The sequence below is a fragment of the Monodon monoceros genome, unplaced genomic scaffold (genome assembly GCF_005190385.1).
Source record: "Monodon monoceros isolate NGI ecotype Baffin Bay Population unplaced genomic scaffold, NGI_Narwhal_1 Super_Scaffold_4, whole genome shotgun sequence".
NCBI classification, from domain to species: domain Eukaryota; kingdom Metazoa; phylum Chordata; class Mammalia; order Artiodactyla; family Monodontidae; genus Monodon; species Monodon monoceros.
In genome coordinates this window covers 72,588,437-72,610,689 of record NW_021703781.1, presented here as the reverse complement: position 1 = coordinate 72,610,689, position 22,253 = coordinate 72,588,437, and the positions used below count along the sequence as shown (strand labels likewise).

The window sequence follows — 22,253 nt, the reverse complement described above, 5'->3', positions numbered from 1 at the left end:
GTACATACCTATTAAAGAATTAGACTTACACCTAAGTATTTTTTTAAAAGCAGTTATAAGTGGTGTGGTGGTTTTTATTTTAGTTTCCATGTGTTTATTGTTAGTGTATTGAAATACAGTTGATCTTTTAAAATTAATTATTTATTTCAATTGTAAAATATACATAGGATAACATTTACCATTTTAGCCATTTTTAAGTATACAGTTTAATGTATACATTCACATTGTTGCACAACCATCACCCCTTTCATCTCCAGAACTTTTTCATTATCCTATACTGAAACTGTACCCCTTAAACAATAACTCCCCATTCTTCCCTCCCCCAGCTCCTGGCAACCATGATTCTAATTTTGGTCTCTATGAATTTGACTGCCCTTAAGTACCTCGTATGAGGGCTCTCAAACAGTATTTGTCCTTTCTGTGACTGGCTTATTTCACTTAGCATAATGCCTTCAAAGGTTATTCCCCATTGTAGCATGTGTCCGAATTTCATTCCTTTTTAAGATTGAATAATATTCTTCCATGTGTGTATACCATATTTTGTTTATCCTTTCATCTGTCAATAGATATTTGGGTTGCTTCCACCTTCTGGCAGCTGTGAATAATGCTGCTATGAACATGGGTATACAAGTATCTGTTTAAGTCCCTGATTTCAATCCTTTTGTGTATATATCTATTTCTCTTCTTTGGAGAAATGTCTCTCAAGTCCTTTGCCTGTTTTTAAATCGCAAACTGGGTTTTTTGTTGTTGACTTTTAAGACTTCTCTATGTATTCTGGATATTAGTCCCTTATCAGATATCTGATTTGCATTACAGTATATTTTTGCATGTTGATCTTGTATCCTGTGTCTTTGCTGAACTTACTTACAGCTCTTGTTTCATAGAGTCCTTGAGATTTTCTGCATAGACTCTTACGTCATATGCAAGTAAAAATAGTTTAATTTCTTCTTTTCCAATCTGTATGCCTTTTAGTTCCTTTTCTTGCCTTATTGCATTGGCTGGAATGTCCAGAGCTATTTTGAATAAAAATTGTGAGAGCAGACATCCCTGCCTAATATTAGGGGGGAAAGTATTCATTCTTAATCAAGTTGAGGAAGATCCCCTATATTCCTAGTGTCCTGAGAGTTTTTATCATGCATGGCTGTTGAATTTGTCAAGTGTGTTTTATGCATCAGTTGATGTCATCATGTAATTTTTCTTCTCTGTAGTAGATTATATTGACGGTTTTCGAATACTGAATCAGCCTGGCATCCCTGGGATAAACCCAACTGCTAAATTCTGTTTGCCAACATTTTGGAAAGGATTTTTGCATGCATATTCATAAGGGATACTAGTTTGTAGTTTTCTTTTTTGTATTGCCTTTGTCTGTTTGGGTTCACTCCTTTTTTACTTTCTGAAAGAGATTGATAAAGTTGGTGTTAATTCTTCTTTAATCGTTTGGTAAAGTTCTCCAGTGAAACCATCTGGGTCTGGATATTTCTTCTTCAGTGATTAATTGCAAGTTCAATTTCTTCACTAATTATAGGGTTATTTACATTATCTATTCCGTGTTGGGTAAGTTGTGGCAGTTTTGTATATTTTGAGGTTGTTATCTCAAAGTTTCCTTTCTTGCTAGGCTGTCCCTTTCCTGGTCCTTTGGTTAGATTGAGAAGGCTTTTCATGGTACTTTTATGTTTTTGGTCTGTATGTTGGTGTTTTAAGTTTCCAGCTTTTCCAGTATGCCATCTGGAATAAAAGGGCAATAAGAAAACACAGGGAGCTCACCACCGTGTCCTTCCTCGGGTCTCAGAGACCCTACTGGGCTCTCACCTTCTCTCACCTTTCAGTGTCTTCTTATGTTTTATATATGATGCCAAGGGTTTTCAGTTGTACTTAGTGGGACAATAGGGAAAAGTAGGTCTGTTTCATCTTCCTGCAGGTGGAAGCCCTCTTGTCTTTTATTTAATTTTTAAAAAGTCCAAAGAACGATTTTTTACTAGTTAGGAATTGTTTAAACTATCACGTTTGTTTTAGCGGTGCGTTTCTGACTGTGTCTTGAAAAATATTAAACATGTTACAGGTAGTTAATGTGTGGTGAATGGATGATTGAGAAAAATCTGTAACTTTATTGCCTGGTAAAAATTGAACCTGATAAAATCTGATCCAAGTTTTATAAAGGGCTTTTTTTTTATCACTCTACTATTACTTCCTATATTAACTTTCAGAGTGGTTATAGCAACCAGTTTTAGGTTTAAAAATTCAGAAAAGAAAATCAAGTTTTAAAAGAGTAGATCTGTGACAATAAGCACAGTTCTGATAGATGAAACTTTAACCGAAAGTGGGATCCAGCTGCTCACCGCTCAAAAGCCAATAAAGAGGCCAGGTTTGTGGAAAGGAAAGTTTGCTTTACTTTGGATGCTGTCAACAGGGTGTGGGCGAGGGCGAGGGCGAGGGCGGACGCCTGTCCAAAGGCCGACTCCCCCTCCCCCGACAATCAGGGGGCAAGAGCTTCTATAGACAGAGGGAGGGGGCTGCATGCAGAAGCAGCACAGCCAGCTCTGACAGTCATCTTGAAATTGGTCGTCGGTGGTCTGACCAGCGTCATCTCGATTGTTTTAGGTACAGTTAATCTTCAGTTCCAGGGTCGGTTTGTTTCCATTTCTTTGAGGCCAGTTCTCGGAATTGTGGCAGCTTATGTCATGGCTACAGTCTGGTCGCCGTGTAGTTCACTTCTTCCACCTGGCGGGGGTTTCAGTACCTGTAAGACAGCTCGCAGGATGTGGCTCAGAATGTTATCTGTAGCCCTTGAGGAGGAACTAAAGGTCCTTGACTATGCTTAATGACTAAACTATTATTATTTGGTCTCCTTTGACTGTTTTCCTTTGTTTCTGCAGTTTCTCACTTGTCTGATTAAACTTATTCTTTGGCTAAAATTTTTCCACAGACAAAAGGCAGGCCGAGGACATGGGGAGGCAAGGACCATAGGGTCCTGCTCCATTTTAATACCACTGTGACAGTCCATTACTCCTGAGGTTTCGATGTTCTTAAATGTACTTTTAAGGGACCATCAATTTCTCTCTCTTTTTCTCATCTATTGTTAATGTATTAGCTTTTTAGTCTCCACAGATTCACTTTATCATATAACAAATAAAATTAAATAGAAATCTGCTATCTTCTAATACAAAAATAGTGAATCACAACATTATTGTACTGAGATATAAGATGACAACTGAGGTTCGTTTTCTCTGTGCTTGTCTGCACTGTTATTAAGGCACACCTGAGTGTCACTGTCTCCATTCTGAAGCTTTTAATGGGAGCAGAAATGAAAAATGGCCATATGAATGTGGCTGTATAGGATTTTTACTGCTACATCCTTGTGGGTGTTTTGTTTGTTTTTTAAAGTAATCCTCTGTCCTGAGCACTATTTTTGAAGCCAAGTGGCAAGAAATTGTTAATGCACCCTTATATTCATACACTGATTTTTTTAAGGTGTCATCTATGTCTGATTGTATGATGAGGGAATTCTTCATCATTATCTGTAGGCCCCACTTCCAGATACTGATGATCCCACAGTGTATCCTGAGTATCAGAATTTCTTAAAGCTTCCCAAGTGATTCTAATGCGCATCCAAGGTTGAGAACCACTGCACTAGAATTTAGCTTACTGTATTTAATGTGTTTTCTTTGAGTCTGCAGTTTCCCCTATTGTTAATATCTTAAATTTTTCTTACTTTTTTTATTAATAGACTTTTTTTTAAAAGCAGTTTTAGGTCTATAGAAAAGTTGAGTCTAAAGTACAGAGTTCCTATATGCTCTCCAGTCCCCCACTCCCAGTTTCCCCTATTATTAACATCTTGCATTAGTATGATACATTGTTATAAATGATAAGCCAACATTGATCCATTATTATTAACAAAAGTGCATAGTTTACGTTAGGGTTCAGTCTTTGTGGTGTACATTTTATGGATTTTGACGAATGTATAACAACATGTGTCTACCATTACGTTATTTTACAGAATTGTTTCATTGCCCTAAAAATCCCCTGTGCTCCCTCATTCATTTACCCCTCCCCTCCCAATCCCTTGGCAACCACTGATCTCTTTACTGTCTCCATGGTTTTGCCTTTTCCAGGTTGTCATATAGTAGTGGAATCATATACAGTCTGTAGCCTTTTCAGATTGCCTTCTTTCACTTAGTAATATGCATTTAAGTTTCCTCCATGTCTTGTCTTTCCTTGATAATTCATTCCTTTCATCACTGAATGATAGTCCATTGTATGGACGTACCACAATTTGTTTATCCATTCACCTACTGAAGGAAATCTTGGCACACATTTGCTTCCACATTTTGCAATTAATGAATAAAGCTGCTATAAACATTTATTTGCAGGTTTTTGTGTAGACATAAGTTTTCAGCTCCTTTGGTCAAATACCAGGAAGCACAATTGCTGGGTTATATGGTATAAGTATGTTTACCCATTCCTTTTTAATGGTTGCATACTATGATATGTATCATTGATAATAACCCCCCCCATTGATGGACATTTAAGTTTTAAATTTTTTAATTTAAATTACAAATAATGCTACAACAGAGTTTATACATCTTTTTGCACACATACTGATATTTATGTAGAATGGACTCCTAGAAGTAGGATTGCTCTGATCAAGATAATGTGCATTTGCCCTTAGCCACACGTAGTATTATCAAGTCTCCTGAGGAAAAATTTTGGCTGGACCTGAGGGTTTGGAGGTCAGACTTAAAAATGGTAATTGAACCCACGGACATGGGTGAAATTTCTGAGGGAGAAAATGTAGAGCAAGAAGAAAGAACAACCTAGAACAGAACACTAACTCCCAACATTTAACAGTCAAGTAAAGAATTGCCCTGGTGGTAAGAGAATAACCAGGATAAATGGTGTCAGGAAAGTGGAAGGCAGAGTGGATTTCAAAGAGGAGGAAGTGGTCCTCTGAGTTTATACTTCGCTGAGGGTGGTGAAGACTGCAATGTTTTTTTTCGTGTTCAATGTCAGGGAGACCCTTTGACCTTAGTGAATAGAATGAAGGTGATTGGACCAAGATACACATTGAAATAGCCTGTGGAGTGAGTGGGGAGGTGAGGAAATGGCCGTTAATATAAATGCTCTTTAAAGGAGAGAAAGAGTAAGGTAACTGGAAGAAAAGATAGGGGTCACAGAGAGTTTTATTTGTGCTAGATAGCAGAGTCTTCAGCTTTTGTGAAAGTTAGTGGAAAGGAACTAGTAGAGAGAAAGATTCCAGAAAGTTGCAAAAAGCAAAACTTGAATTCGCCACTTGCCGGCAGCTATTTTTGTAGCATTTACACTGTATTAGGTATTATAAAATATCTAATTTATAATTAGATATAATTAGATATATATTATAAATGATCTAGAGGCGATTCGAAGTATACCGGAGGATTGCATAGGTTGTGTGCAAATACTACAACATTTTGTACAAGGAATATGAGCATCCTCGGATTTGGGTACCTGCTGGGGGTCCTGGAACCAATCCCCCATGGACACTGAGGGATGACTCAGTATGCAGATGGAGCTGAGACCAAGAATGAGGAAGAGGACAGGTTTCTGGATTGAGACCTTTGGCAAAGAAAAGTGAATTTGTGTTTGCCCCTATGGTAAATACTGTAATTTCAACTTGTATTTTACGAGGATTTGAAAATTTCCCCAGGAAATTTTCAAAAGTCTTTGCTGCTTGAAGGTACTTTTAGAAGTCTCTAGCTTAATTCCCTTGGAAGGAATCAAAATCAACCCAATGCCAGATTCACTCTTTGGAAATTAGTATTATAGCTAACTTTTGTTGTATTTGGGAATTTGACTTTGTGACCAGCAACATCATTACCATTATGGTAGTACCTTTCATGAGCTATCAAATATGGTGGAATTTAAAGGTATTGATTTAGAAAAAGCTAATTTGTCAAACCAAGTGAACATCATTGATCCTAAAATGAACTGATTCAATGTATTTGATAACTAAAAAAAAATTATTATCTATTCCTGTACTGACTTACAGTATTACCTTTTGCTTTTCCCTCTTTTCAGAACTCTACTTAAGATTTTTATTCTTATCTTGATAGCTAAATTTACAGATACTCTGAAGCTGGTAAGGATCTCTAACTTGCCAGAAGAAAAGAAACAATATGAAAATACCTCAGAAGGCTGGAGTGATGAGAATATGTCAGAACAAAATTTAACAGTTGAAAAAAGTACAAATGTAATGCTTGGGTTCCAAACACACACACACACACAAATAGGAGGGAAGATGGGACGCTGAAGAACATAGCTTAGCATTTGTTCATTTTTTTATTTGAAATAATTTCAAATTTACAGAAAAATTGTAATACTAATACAAAGAACTTGTTCATATTCTTCAGCCAGACTCCCCAGTTGCTAATGTATTTCCACATTTGCCTTATCATTTCATCCCTTTTGTTCTGTATTTTTTTCTCAACCATTTGAAGGTAAGTTGTAGATATATTGAGCTATTATCCTTAAATATTTCAGTGTGTATTGCCTGAAAACTGGAACACTTTTGTACGTAATCAGAGTACAGCCATCAAAGCCAGGAAGGTAGCACTGATATATTACTACCATCTAATCCACAGACCCTATTCAGATGCCACAGATTTTTCCAGTGATGTCCTTTATGACACAAAACCACACACACATACTTACAAACCTACTTTCCTTTTACCTTCTTTTCTTTCTGATCCAGAGTTCAGGTTGGGATCATGTGTTGCATTTATTGTCATGTCTCTTTAGCCCCCTTTTCCCTGGAACAGTTCCTTAGTGCACCCCAGGTTTTTCATTACCTTGACATTTTTGAAGAATACAGTCCAGTTACTTTGTTGAAAATCCCTTAATTTGTGTTCATCAAATGTTGCTTCATAACTAGATTCAGGTTATGTAGTTTTGGCAAGAATACCCTGGAGGTGATGCTGAGTTCTTACTGCGACATCTGAGGAGGGGCACACGCTGTCGATTCATCTGACTGCTGGGGACTCACTTCGTAAAGTGAGATATGCAGGTGTCACTGCTGTAAAGTTAATAAGTATTTTGTATATGTTAGTAAGTAAATATTTTGTAGGGAGATACTTTGGGACAATGTAAATACCTTTATCAATTAATTTTTACTTTCATTGATGATTCTTATTTGGATCATTTATTACTGAGATAGCTGGCAAATGATTTTTCTCATTCAATCATTCCTTCTACTTTTCTTAGTTGGTATTCTACTACAAGAAAGAGCCATCCCTTCTCCGTTTGCTTGTTTATGTCAGTGTGGACTCATGAAATCCTAACATTTTGGTCAATGTATTATATAATCGATTACTCTCATTATTTGTTTTGAATGCTCAAATTGTCTCAGACTTGGCCAGCAGGGTCCTTTTCAAGGTGACTCCTGTATTCTTTTGATGCATCTCCAACATTTTTTGCGCATTTACTTTCTGGCACAAAGTATTCCAGGCTCATCTTGTACTTTCCCTGACCCAGCTCTGCATTCAGGCACTTCTCCAAGGAGCTCTAGTTCCTTTTTGTGGAGAGTAATATTTAGCAAACAAGATCTGGGCAATAAGTATGCTCATTGCTACTGGGGTTTCATTGCTTCCAAGCCCTCTCAACAGACAGATCTAGGAAATACACTCACGCACTTATATCTACTTGTGTATTTGTATGTCGATACAGTGTATAAACACCATGGGTTTTCACCTGTACCTCCAATTCTGATCCAACACAGCAGAACTTATTCTAGTCTTCTCCCTTTCTAGCCCTTCTCTGACAGAGAAATCCAGCTCCCATTTTTCTCAGTATATTTATTTATATGATCAGTTCCTTTGCATGTAAATAATCTCTTGACCACACAAGCCAGGAAGGGCTTAGGCGGCTCTGGACTCGAAGACTGCCTCTTTGGCCCCAGCCCCTACACACATCAGCAGCGGCACAAACCAGCTTCCCTTGTCTTTGAGAAACGCTCTAATGGTAAGTTTTACGTGTTTCAATTTACATTTATTATATTGTTACAAGTTTTTAAGTGTAGCCTTTATTAGGGTAAACATTGGTGGTGAAAAAGGAAGTATTTAAGAGTGTATTTAAGGATCAAAACACATAGAGTAGAAATTTGAAAGAATACAACCCTTATTCATCATCAGGAGGGGTTTGCTATTAGCATTTTACTTAGGTAACCAGTAACCAGTATCTAAGTAGAGTCCTCACAGCAGTGAGCTGAGGCAGGAGGTAAAGTTGGTGTGGTTTTTGTACGCTGTAGACTATGAGTCTGGCAGTATCCTGTTATCCTCTGGTGACCTTTTTACAGGGCTTTGATGCCATAACGTCAGAACTAATCTGGAGTTCTTTCTGGTAAGAATCATCTTGATGGATTAGTTTTATATTATGATTTCTGGGAGTCAAGAGGTTTTTTTAATTACCATCATATCACGAGTTTGACAACATTATGTAGTTTTTTCCCTTTAAAAAGATATTTCCACCAGGACAGTAAGGCAAGAAAATGAAATAAAAGGTATCCAGATTGGAAAGGAAGACATAAAACCATCTTTATTTGCAGATGACATGATCTTGTATATAGAGAATCCTAAAGACCGTACTAAAAAACTATCAGAACTAATAAGTGAATTCAGCAAGGTTACTGGATAAAAGATCAACACACAAAACTCAGTTTTATTTCTGTATACTTGCAATAAACCACCTAAAAATGAAATTAAGTAAACAATTTATAATAACATCAAAAAGAATAGAATTGTTAGGAACAAATTCAGCAGAGCAGTGAAAATTTTATATTCTGTAAAATACAAAACATTGTTGAAAGAAATTACAGAAGACCTAAATAAATGGGGAAAATTCCATGTTCATGGATCAGAAGACTTAATATTAAGTCTTCAAATTGACCTACAGATTAAATGCAATCCCTATTAAAATAGCAGCTGGCTTCTTTGTAGAAATTGATTGTTGATCCTAAAAGTCACATGAAAATTAAAGGAACCCAGGGCTTCCCTGGTGGCGCAGTGGTTGAGAGTCCGCCTGCCGATGCAGGGGACACGGGTTCGTGCCCCGGTCCGGGAAGATCCCACATGCTGTGGAGCGGCTGGGCCCGTGAGCCATGGCCGCTGAGCCTGCGCATCCGGAGTCTGTGCTCCGCCACAGGAGAGGCCACAACAGTGAGAGGCCCGCGTACCGCAAAAAAAAAAAAAAAAAAAATTAAAGGAACTCAGAATAGCCAAAACAATCCTTAAAAAGAAGAATAGAGTTAAAGACTATGTGATTCTGGCATACAGATAGACACGTGTATTAGTGGACTAGAATTGGGAGTCCAGCAAGAAACTCATATTATGGTCAATTGATTTTCAAAAATGATACCGAAGACGGTTGAGTGGACGAAAGAATAATCTTTTCAACAAATGGTCCTGGGTCAGCTGGATATCCACGTGCAAAAGAATGAAATTGATTCCGTATTTCACATGATATACAAAAATTAACTCAAAATGGATTGGATCCAAATGTAAGTGCTAAAACCATAAAACCCTTAGGGAACAAAAATAGGAGTAAATCTTCATGACTGTGGATTTGGTGATGGTTCTTAAATATGGCACCAAAAGCACAAGCAACAAAAGAAACAAATAATAAATTCGACTTCATCAAAGTTAAAAACTTGTATACTTCCAAAGACATCATCAACAAAGTAAAAAGGCAGGTCATAGAATGGGAGGGTGTATTTGCAAATCATATATCTGATAAGGATCTAATGCCCAGAATATATAAACAACTCTTATAGCTCAATAAAAAGCCCAGTTTAAAAATGGACAAATGATTTGAATAGAAAGAGGATATATGAATGACCAATAAGAACATGAAAAGAAACTTAACCATCATTAGCTTTGACCCAGTGCAAATCAAAATCACAGTAAGATGCCACGTCATACCCACTAGGATGGCTGCAATAGGAAAAGCAGACAAAAACAGGTGTTGATGAGGATGTGAAGAAATTGGAACTTTCATACACTGCTGGTAGGAATGTAAAATGGTTCAGCCACTTTGGAAAACGTCTGGCAGTTCTTCAGTAGGTTCAACACAGAGTTATCATAGGACCCAGCAATTTCACTTCTAGGTATATATCCAAGAGAAATGAAAACACACAGAAACTTGTACACAAATGTCCATAACAGCATTATTTATAGTAGTTTAAAAGTAAGTAACCCATATGTCCATCAACTGCTGAATGGATAAATAAAAATTGATACATTAGTTCCCCCTTAAGCCTCAGGGGATATGTTCTAAGACCTCCAGTGGATGCCTGAAACCATGGATATACTGAACCCTATATACTATGTTTTTTCCTATATACATACCTATGATAAAGTTTAATTTACAAATTAGGCACAGTAAGAGAATATCCGAATTGCCAACATCACTACCCTTGCACTTGGAGCCATTATTGAGTAAAGTAAGGGTTGCTTGAACACAAGCACTGTGATATTATGACAGTTGACTTGATAACCAAGATGGCTACCAAATGACTAACAGGTGGGATACACTGGACAAAGGGGATGATCCGAGGGATCGGATGGGGTGGTGCGAGATTTCATCACACTACTCAAAGGAGTGCACCCTTTAAAACTTATGAATTATTTCTGGAATTTTCCATTTAATATTTTCGGACTGTGGTTGACCACAGGTAATTGAAAGCGAGGAAAGCAAAACTGCGGATGAGACGGGGGGAACTACTGTGTATCCCTACAATAGTATATGATTTGGCAATAAAAAGGAGTGAAGTGCTGATGCCTGCTGTAATGTGGATGAGCCTCGAAAACATTGTGCTAAATAAATCAGTCACAAAAGATCCCATATTGTCTGATTCTATAGAGAGATTGGTATTGCTTAGGGCTAAGGAAGTTCGGGACACTGGGGAGTGACCGCTAATAGGTATGGGGTTTCTTTCTGGGTTGCTGAAAATGCTCTAAAATTGATTGTTGTGATGGTTACACACCTCTGTGACTACACTAAAAACCATAGATTCGTACACTCTAAATGGGTGAACTGTATGGTGTGGGAATTGTTGCTGTAAAGCTGTTGTTGCATATTCTTTCACAAATAAGCTAAGTTTAGATTTGTTTTCTTAGTTTTCATTTTTACCAAAAACATATTCTGAGTGAAATGACTAGCCAACAGTATTCCTTACAGAATATGAAAATGTGTAATTCTCCCTGAGGGATTTCCAAATCGATTTTTGAGTCTCCCACCAAATGGGCTTGAAGACCTCACTGATTGAGCTCAGTTAATTTCTGTCATAACTGCTGTGTATTCCCTTGCCTTGCCCTTTGCTTTCCCTTACTAAAAAGCTTCCTCTCAAATTCTCTCCACCTTCCCCATACACTCCCCCATGGCAATTAAAACATTTGTTAATACCTCTTGTCACTTTACAGTGTTCTAAATCATGTTTGGCTTTGAACTTGCCAGAGTTGAGTTCGGTTTCATAGCTGGGTTCCATCATGTATTTATTTGTTCAAATTTTCAAATTCCATTATATCCCCATTTTGCCCAATGATATTTAGCTCCGTTAATGTTACCGAGTCTACCATTTATACAGCTACCTTTATGAGAAACTGTATGTGTAACAAGTATGTAACTTGTTTTTATGTTTATGTTTTCGTGTTCTTGCAATGCTGTAACAATAAATCATGAAGTTAAGAAAACAGACTGTTTCATCAGTTTCTGGAAAGCCTAGAAGTTACAGAGTCTCTTTAAGAATAACGAATGAGTTAAATCCCTGTAAGAAGGAGAGGTAAAGCTTTGATCTCTAGGTGTTTTCCTTTGAAAGCACCCGTGATGTACAGTTCACCTCCTGTGAATAAAAAGCTGGGGGAAATCAGGCAGTTGCTGCCCACCAGAGTTTTCCTTGAAGATTAAAACATCACAGAGTTGACAGCACATTTGTATCACTAGAGATCAAATGCTCATCTCAGAAAAGGGTTTGCAGGATTGCCTTTGGTTTTTATTTTATGAAATTAAATTGTGATATGTTAGAGAAAGGAAAGACGGAAGAAGTTCGTGTTGGCGGACATTTTTAAGACATCTCAAAATGAGCTGGTAGTTTCCCTCAGATGAGATGACAAATGGCCTTTAATCTCAAAATGGCTTTATTTTTCTAGTATCTTCAAGGTCCCCTCAAGAAGAGGCCTGTTGTGCTGTATGGGTTTAGCTGTGTAGCTTTTTGTCTACAAATGCTGATAACATGTATCAGGCAAGCAACACACATGATTACAGGAGGGTTTTGTGAGGATATTTGCTTTTTTTTTAACTTTAGTAAATAAATCAACTAATTTTCAGTGTTTTAAGTGTCTGGTAGAATTTTTCTTGTTTAGGTTTTAAATTTAAATTTTAATACTAATTATATAGATTCTACTAAGAAGCAGAATCTGCCTTCATTGCAGATGAAATTAATGGTTATAAAACTGCAGACCGCTAATCCCAGACAACACAATTGTAGTTTGTATAATGATAGTCAGTGGTTTCTGAAGTTGATGCAATACCCATCGAAAGGGTAACTGACTTGATTTTCTGGCCGGAATGTAAGATGTGGCTAGAATATAATCCAAAAGACGCTGTATTTAAATCTTTAAATGCATCTCATGGAATTGTTAAACTCTGAGAACGTGGGTGGACATTTGGGGAGGCAAGGGGGAGAGGGGTCGGAGAGAGGATTGTGTGTGCGGGCCGACATCACTATTTCTGTATTATCTGAGTTCTTAAAAAAGCATTACTTTTATGGTTTAAAAAGATATAAAATAAGAAATGAATGTGCATTTTATTGAGTATTCAGTAATTTCATTGATGACTACTTCCTAGAAAATGTTAAGGTTAGTTCAAGTTATTGAAATATCAAGTTTTAAACATTTTACAGTGTATCTTTTCTTTGTTTCTCTTACACTCTGTCTTGTTGATCTGTTTCCTTTTTCAAAAGTACTGGCGGTTTTAGATTGATACTTTGGCACCTTTGGGTAGGCAGAATTCTAAGTTTACGTTCCAAATTTGAGCTGCAATTTCAGTGTTTTTAGGTAGGGAAAGATATGCTTGATTGCTACTTTTTATCTCTATGATGTTTCAGTGCCTTTTTTTTTTACAGTCAAAGTGTGATAATGGGAAAATTTAAGGATTGGGGGCAATTAAGACAACTAATTTGTATTTCAATAAATTTATAAAAAGTTTCAATTAAGTCTCAGTATTTTGGTGAAATGGTGATAGAATGTCAGGATCACAGCATTTGGAATATTGAACAAACAACAGCAGTAACAGCAACTACAGTGCCATGAACTTCCGAAGTATTTGAGCACTGAGACCAAATATATTTGCATGTCCCATGACTTGGATATATTAACATTGAAGGGAATGAGGAGAGGATTTTACAATTCATTATTACCACTTTTTGTGGTAATTACATGTGATGTTAAAAAATCAACAGCTGGTTGATATCTACTTTTTGAGTATATTAAGCATTTGACTACTTTAATCCAGAACAAAGGCCTCAAAAGTATTTGGAGTAAAAAGAACTATTGAACTTGATTGCTTTCTTTGCTATAAGGTTCTCTAAAAATGCTATACATTAATTTAGAAGTTTTATGAAAATTAGATGTATAAGTTAAACAATAGACTCGGCAGCATCACAAGCCAGTGTGTTTCAGTGGTTGAATCTTAAAGCTTTTCCTGTAATCTTAATAAATAGGAATGAAATATATTTTTTGACAAATGAAACAATACAAAATTTCCTACTCTCTAAGAGGAGTGCACTCTCAAATAGTTGATGTAAATTATACATAATGGTGGATTTTTCCTAATCTTCTGTTTTCATTTTTATATGTCATACTAGAAAAGAATAAAAATTAGAGGGTGGCATTTCATTCTAGATAAAATAAGATAATGGCATATCAAATCTTAAGTTTTTATTTGTTAGAGTGTTCCATTCATTTGAATTTTAAAGGATGTCTGTCCTAAACTATTTTAGGATAAAGGTTTAAACTGTGAAACATCATTCTGTGTAATTAAATATAGACATGCTTTTAAATGCCATTTTAAAAAGTCAGGGTTTTAGATTTAGCCGGTTTTGTGCAATTTTGCCACTGTCCTTGCTTCTCTCCTTTGCTCTTCTTACTGATCTTTACTAGTTTTCTATTTGTATTAGTTTCTAAGCATAATTGAATCTAACCTTTTCCTACTAGTAGCATTTATAAGCAGGTGATGGAGATTTCTGTGTTGCAATCCATGTGCTTTAAACTGTCTGAAACTGACAGCAGGAACCAGGCCCCTGCCTTTTCCTTTGCTTGTCATTTACCCTGGTAAGGGATGTGGTAACCTAGTAAATGTCAAATATTTAGTTGTTTTAAAGTATGTGCATTTTCTGCTTCAGTTGGATAAAGTAATTTGTAAGAAACAACACATATTTTGAAGTCCAACCAGGTACACCAAAGCCACTTGAAATATTTACAACAGAGAACATTTAATTCACGGAATTGGTGATAACAGGCAGTGGTATTGCTGAGAGCCAGGAGCACAGAGATGTGACCCAGAGAGTAGCAACAGCAGGAAAGCACTGCCACCCCTGGGCTGAAGAGAAAAGGGGCTCAGGGTCCAGGGAGGGCAACCAATAGAAGCTGGGTAGTTCTAGGCAAAGGGAATAGTTAGAGATAAGTACTGTTAACAGGTTAATGTATGTTTGTCCAGATCTTTTTCTATGCATATACTAGGCTTTTAACACTGAACCTATTGTTTTTTTCACTTAACAATCTATTTTCCTTTGTCTTTTTAACAGCTGTATAACATTTTACTGTATGGATATACCTTAACATGTTTATTAACCAGTTCTCCATTCATGGACATTTATGTTGCTTCCAGTTTTTTAGTATTACAGAGAGTATTGCTGTAAATATCCTTACACATATATATAAACACTGGTGTGTTTGTTTTTCTAGGACAGTGGTTCTCAGTCCACCTCTTAGGCTTAAGAAAATACTGATGCTCAGGTTCCATTGAGACAAGTTTTTAAATCAGGATCTCTGGGAATAGGATCCAGGCTTTGGTATTTTTTAAAAAACTCTTCAGATGATTCTCATATTTAGTCAGCTGTGGGCTGATTCTGAGAACTGGTCTTGCTGAGTCAATGATTTAAAAAAAAAATACATTTTAGTAGATGCTGTTAACATTGTTTTCTGTATTAGTTAGGATTAAGAGCAACTGCCAATAATAGAAACCTAAAATAATTTGTCTTAAGGTAGTTTTTTTCTGTTTTATGTAGAATTCTAGACAGAGGCAGTCCAGGGCTGGAATGGCCGTTTTGTTCCACGAAGTTCTCAGGTACCCAGGTTCCTTCTAGCTTTTGTTTTTGCTGAACCGAGAGAAAGCTGCAAGACAGAGGTTAGAGCTCCTACTGTGATATTTGTGCTCTAAGCGGCAGAATGAAGGAAGGGCTGAAAAAGGAAGGAGGCAAAGACCCTGGGCCAGCTGTCCTACAAAACCCTTTACTTGTATCCAGTTGGCCAGAACTTGGTCACAGGACCACACCCGGCTGCAAGGAAGGCTGGGAAACAGTATGCCCTGCTAAAAACCAGGAGTTCTTCTATGTGGAAGAAAGGAGAACCGATAGTGGCCGTCTCCGAGAAAGCTGCATGCATCTGCCCTCCTGCCTGCGCAGCACGAGTGCCCATCGCCCCAGCCTGGCCAGTTCAGGTCAGCCCAGACTGCTGAGTCAACAGAAAGCCTCACTGCAGGGACGGAAACTTCACACAGTGAATGTCGGCTCTGGGAGAGGCAAAATAAATTTAAATCAGACTCAGGAAAGATGCTGGAGAGCTGTAAACTTCATCGTGTATGAGAAAATAATAAGGACATTGAAGGCCATTTGAAAAATTGCATACGATTCCTTGTCTCTCTCCCTGATGTTTCAGCTCTCTTTGTGGAGGGAATTTACTGTCTTTCAGCAAGGCATTTGTTATTTATTAACATACTCAAGTTAGTCTTAATACTGCACAGCCTCATTTGAACATACTGCTCAGAGAAGACATCCTAATACATAGTACATAATTTTTATACTTCAGTTAAACATTCTTAAATTAGGAAATGAAAAGTGGTTTGATAGGTGCTGTTTTTAATCCATATTTTTTGTTAATGCAGTGGATGAAGATCGCAGTAAGGAACCTGACCGCCTGCAGGTGTTTTACAAGAAGGCCATAATGCCTTACGGTGTGTATAAGAAGCAGCAGAGAGACCCGAGCGAGGAGGCCGCCGTGCTGCAGTACGCGAGCCTGGTGGGGCAGACGTGCTCCGAGCGGATGCTGCTCTTCAGAAACTGAGTCAGCTCAGTCGCCTCTCTGCCCGGGCACTCCTGCCAGCGTTGTGCTGCTGACGTGTGCCGCAGTGCAAGTTCATCACCCGGGGGAAACTCTGTAACCGTCCGCAGATTAGACTTTTTAATTTTGATGGCTATATAGATTTTCTAAAATATTTCGTGGCAGTGTATTTGTGAGAATCTCATGGTTAATATAAAGATTTTTAAAATGTGTTATGACCGAGACTCATAATTGGGGTTTATCATTTCGGAAGTCTGTTTTATGAACAAGAGACGGTAAACTTCTCTTGTTAATATTAAAACAAACTGTTTCCTCAGAGCCATTTAAAACATTAGTTTATGCTGACAGACCTTAGGTGTGGGGAAGAAGTGGGAATTCTGTGTCATCACTTAGAAAATGTCTTCTCAAGGCAACAAAACTGAGCTGTTACTCAGTGTTCAGTGTTACATTACTGCCGAGTGTTATATTATGTAGTTTAATAGAAAACTTGAAAAAAAGGAAATAGTACAAACTTCAAAAAAAGGATGTTTGTTGTGTTAACATCGGATGTCTCTTTACCCAGGACAGTCCTATTCGTGTCTGCTGTCTTGGCACAGTTATTTTTCCTAGAATAATTCTTACTCGTGCTCCCTTTTACTCTCCAAAATATCCCAGTTTGGACAGTAAAATATGTGATTACCGTAGCTATATATTATATTGTCGAAACTGGGATACTTTGCGTTATTTCTCAGATCTAAGAAGTGCAGTTTTTTTTAGAAAGTTGTTGGCTCCTGCCTTGACCTAAGCCCCATCAAAGGTAAATATAGACTAATTTTTATTTCCTTAGAACTCAGGACACTTGTTTTTGGTTATTGATTAAAAATTAGTTTCTATCTGACTACTTTTATAGCTGTGCCACGCATTGCATTTAAGTGAAGTAGGAATCATCTTGACCTCTGTTCCAGGGCAGGAGGCGAAACCACCCGGTTCTTGTCCTTTGATTTGGGGGCCAGAGAGGAGACACTACACTTACTAGTCTGCATCAGAGGCGGGTCCTTCTTTCCCTCTCCCTTCTCTTAGTTGGTCCTTCACTCATTCAGCAGGTGTCCCTTGTCCCCCACCTTCAAGTTGGCAGGCACTGTGCCAGGAGGTGGGAGGGGGGCAGGCGAGTCGAGCTGTGCCGGAGGTGGGGAGGGACAGAGGAGGCTTACTCTCCTGTGCTCTTTCTCAGCTGACCACCACCTGCTGCCACCTGCCTGGCCACTGAGTCCTTTTCATTTCTCATTTTGCCCATATCTTCATTTTCTGTTGATTTATCTTTTAAAAAACCGTGTTATAAAACTTAGTGGCTTGAATCCCACTACCGATTTTTAAACTTTTAAATTCACTGAGTTTAGGTATAAAACATTAGAAAATAATTTCAGCTAGCTAGAGTAAAAGGAAGGATCATAAAACGATGGTTTTAAAAATCAGATGTCTAGAAGTTCAACATCCAAATAAATTGTATTTATTCATTCAGAGAGAGAGAGTGTGTGTGTGTGTGTGTAGCACCTACCATGAGCAGGTACTTAGCTAGCTGGGGATAGAGTAGTGATGGCATGGATTTTGCATTCTCTGGAATTTTGTCCTTCAAAATAGTCTCCCAAGAGCATTTGATAGACTCTTATTTAGAACTGCCTTCAGAATCTGTAGAACATATAAAAAAATATTTCCCTCTAAAGTGAAGATAGCTTAATTTTTTAATGATTTATGAAAATGATACTTTAAGCAGCTAAACATTAAGCAAAGCATAAATAAGAAAGTAAGAATGACCTGAAATCCTACTGAGTTGAAAGAAATTTCAAAACAGGACTTCAGAAGCGTTGTGAGTAATCTCAGTATTATTAAAATAAGTAGGGTGGGTCCATACCTGGTACCCTTGGCGTTGGAGTGTCCAGGTTGATGTCATCAGGTGCGTTACGCCAACTTTCATCTTAGTGTGTAGAATGGAATTCATTAAGATCACAACTCAAGTATCAGGTGGAGAGAAAGCTTGGCTCTTACTTCTTACCACAACTCTGGTGTTTTCCTGCAGAGTTCAGTTTAGGATTCCTTCAGAGGAAAAGGATTAAGCCCCCTATTTGGAACTGTGGTGCTCTCCCTGTGCGTGGCTTTCTAGGTTGGCTCCATTGACGCTCCAGAGAGAGGTGGGGACGAAGGTTCTTCTACTCAGTTGCTATTTTCGTGTGTTGTTTTTCTGAGAGGAGACAGTGTGTTGATCCTCATGAACAAGGTGTCTTCAAAAGACGGTTATTTGTTCTTTTGAGCCCTGCTGAGTGAATGTTGATAGTGGGCTAGAAAAGGACAGTCAAGGAAAGTGACTTGGCTCGGTCAGGTGACAAGCAGTCTAGCTGAGAAATCTGATTTTACATTAACGGCTTTCATCTAAAGAAGGATGCATGAGAACCTTTCAAAGATAGTTTATATCTTTTCAAGGCTGGAAGCTTTGCATTTACAATCTTAGTGCTGCGGTCCCTTTCTGATTAATTAAGGTAAATTTATACCTGCCTCCCTGTCTTGGGAGCAAAAATGTAATAAAGATTCCCCATGCTGTCATCTTTATTTAAATTATTTCAGTTCTGTGAGATTTTTGTTATCTTATTTTTTTTTAAATGTAATCTGAGCACTTTCTTTATATTCTGAAAGATAGAGGCTATTACCAGATGAATATATTATTCATTTGATTAAAATTATTTAGATAAGAAGTTATTACTGTTTACGTTTGCTTTCAGATATTAGCTTATTCTAATTTTTATCCATTTTTCAAAATATCAGTTGTGTATGATTTCTCATGTTTTGGAATTTATTATGTAAATGAATCTTTTCAGATTTCCGGACAGTATATGGTTTCACTTGGTAAAGCTTTATATTATTTCAGTAGAATAAAGATGAGAAAGATGATGATCAGCTCCTTAAAACGTATCTACCGTTGCTCACTTTAGAGAAGGAAGTGAAGTGGAAACAATTGGGAAGTGTTTGAATTAGGCTCTAGTTACTCAAATGTGGATTATTTTCCAAAAGAAAACCGGTGACTGTAAGACAAAACACGTTTGGTTTTTGCATGTGATAGTTTTTGCTCTTGTATGTGCTTTTTGAACAGCCCATTTGATAAAGCTTGAATGGAAAAAATAAAACTCCCTGTCTGCAGCGGCTGTTGGTGGTCATTACTTAAAGGCCGACGTGTCCATCTTTCGAATTCTTGGCACATTTCACCTGCAGTGAGTATGCAGGAAGCCGAGGTCGCCACTGGCTACGTGAATGACAGTGTTTAATTTGCAGTAATTGGAATCCCAGATCACTTAGTTACCTAAATCAAAGCATGATGGATTTCTTTCTCAGGAATAAATAAAAGTAAAGTATTACCTTTGGGTAAAAGAATGTCTATTCCCTAATTTTTCACAAGATAAATCAGGGAATAGACATTCTTTTACCCAGAGGGACTCGAAATAATATTTAAGTAGCAAACTCAAGTATGAATTTCTCCTAAAAAGTTTAGTTTTCAGAGAAATTTTCATAAATACCTCACAAAGCAAAGCGTGCTTTCATCCTTCGCAAGAGCCCACAGCATATTTCTAGAATACATTTTAAAGTGTTTTGTCTTTTTACAGTTCAGGGGACCCTGGTGGGTTTATGATAAAATGAATCCTGTTTCCCAAGTGATTTGAATATTACTTATAAATCCCACTGATATTTTTTCCAGAATGCAAATAGCTTTATTATTTTTCTTATTTGAAATGGATAGTGTTCACCAGAAGACATTTAGACAGTATAGAAAAGTATACCAGAGAAAATAAAAGTCACTTACAATCCTGTCACTATTACTACTGTCATTCACATTTTGGTGTGTGTCCTTTCAGACTTTTTTCTACTTACATTTACGTATATGTTTTATTTTGAAATAAATGTGAAATTACGCCATGTATATTGTTTCATAATTTTTTCATCTATTTTTTTGAACATCTTAATTTACTGTGAAAATGAAAATAGATTGGAAGAATAATCATTTAAATGGCTGTATAATATTCCACTGTGTCTATACTCTTTTGAGACAGGAGGTTTAAGACTTTAGTCCCATCTTATGGATGACAGGAGTTGTAATTGATCGGCATTAATTGTTTTTCTCAGTTCTTTGTAACACTTGGCAACATTGTTCTTATTCCTCATTGCCTGATTCCCTTTGCCTTTCACTGGACAATAGGAATTTTCTCCTTACTTGAAGTTTCAGAAAATGTGTGGCTTTTAAAACTTAGTACCCCTCCTCTCATTGTCCCTCAAGTAAATATTTTCTGGGAGACCTACACTATTGTTTTTAGTTTGCACACCTCTAAAATTTCCAGTTAGAAAATGTCTTAGTTAAAAGCTTAACGTTATTTAAAACCAATTAAGGGTCTGATTCATTGATTCTTTGTAGAACAGAGGTCTTTAAAATGCGTACCTGGAAAGGGTGGATAACCATACCACTATTTTTAATTTAGCTCAGTTTTTTACGTTTAAAAGCATGTTGGCTGTTTAAGATTTAATTCTAAGTAAAACTGCATTTTTCATATCCAGTTAGTGTCAAGTTGGTGTCTTCATTCCAGTCCTATCCAGAAAATATTTTCCAATTAACTGTTGCAGTTAGACCAAAAATTAAAGTTGCTGAATATGTTTTGCATGCCAAACTTTTATTCTTTTAGACTCCAGAGTAGCTTGCAGATTTGTATAGCTTGGTTTCCTCGTCACATCTCTTCACCTGCAATATGAAGAAGCAATTCCAAATAGAAGTGCTGTTTTTTTTTTTTTAAACAAAACAAAACAAAAAAACCCTAGCATAGCACATCTTAATGTTATGTGGCACTTGTGATTTTTAATAGTTAATTACCTGTTAATATGACACTCAAAAGTAAATGTTTCAACCACCTTGGAGGCAGAGAAAGAGATCCCTCACTTGTCTGGCAGGTATAAAGCAGACTGTTAGCAACGACCACAAATATCTTTGTTTCTTTCATCGTTACAATTTTATTGAAGTCAGTATGCAGAAAGTGGTTTTAAAACATTTATTTATCATTTATACGTTGCCAGCTAGAGCGATTTATACCAGAACGGTATAAATGTTGTGCTCCCAACTTGCATGACTCGGCTCTGTGATTTTGGATCACACTTTCCCCTGAACCTTAATTCTTCATGCTTTTGTCAGTGTCTGCCAGGGTCTTAAAATCATTTAACATAGGCCTTTTTTTTTTTTTTTTTTAATTAGCATTAAATGAGAACTCATGAATACTTCATGAAGTCCAATTCATCACTTTGTTAATTCGGTATTCAGTGAGTCTGAATAGCATCTCTCAGCTAATGGAGCTTTTTGATCATGAAACAAGAAAAACAGCATTTTAGGCTTGTGGATTCAGTGCTTAAGGCTCTTGGCTCAGTTGTATGTGGACAGTTGTATGCATTTTTCCAGCTCCGTTTAAAATATTGAGAGATGGCCAGATTGTAAGTTGGAAGCTAACCGTTAACTGATATTATTTTATTGACCATTAAAGCAAAGATTGTGTGTGTGTGCGCACGCGCGCGCGCGTGTGTGTGTGTATGTGTATATTTATGTATATATATTGGGTCGGCCAAAAAGTTCGGGTTTTTCCGTAATAACACACAGTGAGAGAGAGTGTACTTAATTAAAGCATGCTGGTGATAGTATGATTTATTCTCAGTTTTCATTCAAAGGGTCAATTTGATAAAGGGTTTGGATATGTAAGACTGTTGTAGGGACTCCCCTGGTGGTCCGGTGGTTAAGACTTCGCCTTCCAATGCATGGGGTACGGGTTCGATCCCTGGTCGGGGAGCTAAGATCCCACATGCCTCAGGGCCAAAAAAACAAAACATAAAACAGAAGCAATATTG

At 37.2% G+C, this 22,253-nt stretch overlaps 1 protein-coding gene across 8 annotated transcripts in view; it reads left to right on the top strand.

Moving 5' to 3' along the window:
• The window catches only part of ATE1 (arginyltransferase 1), a 171,364-nt gene extending 151,841 nt beyond the window's left edge, over positions 1–19,523 (top strand). For 4 of the 8 annotated variants that reach the window (XM_029245396.1, XM_029245399.1, XM_029245392.1 and 1 more), the window contains one exon: positions 16,183–16,577. In XM_029245396.1, the coding sequence (XP_029101229.1) occupies positions 16,183–16,361 (179 nt within the window). In that variant the 3' untranslated portion in view covers positions 16,362–16,577. Of the gene's footprint in view, positions 1–15,307; positions 15,367–16,182 lie in introns of all 8 variants that reach the window. The other 4 variants (XM_029245394.1, XM_029245393.1, XR_003797048.1 and 1 more) reach the window with 3 other exon arrangements.
• Positions 19,524–22,253: the final 2,730 nt, after the last annotated feature.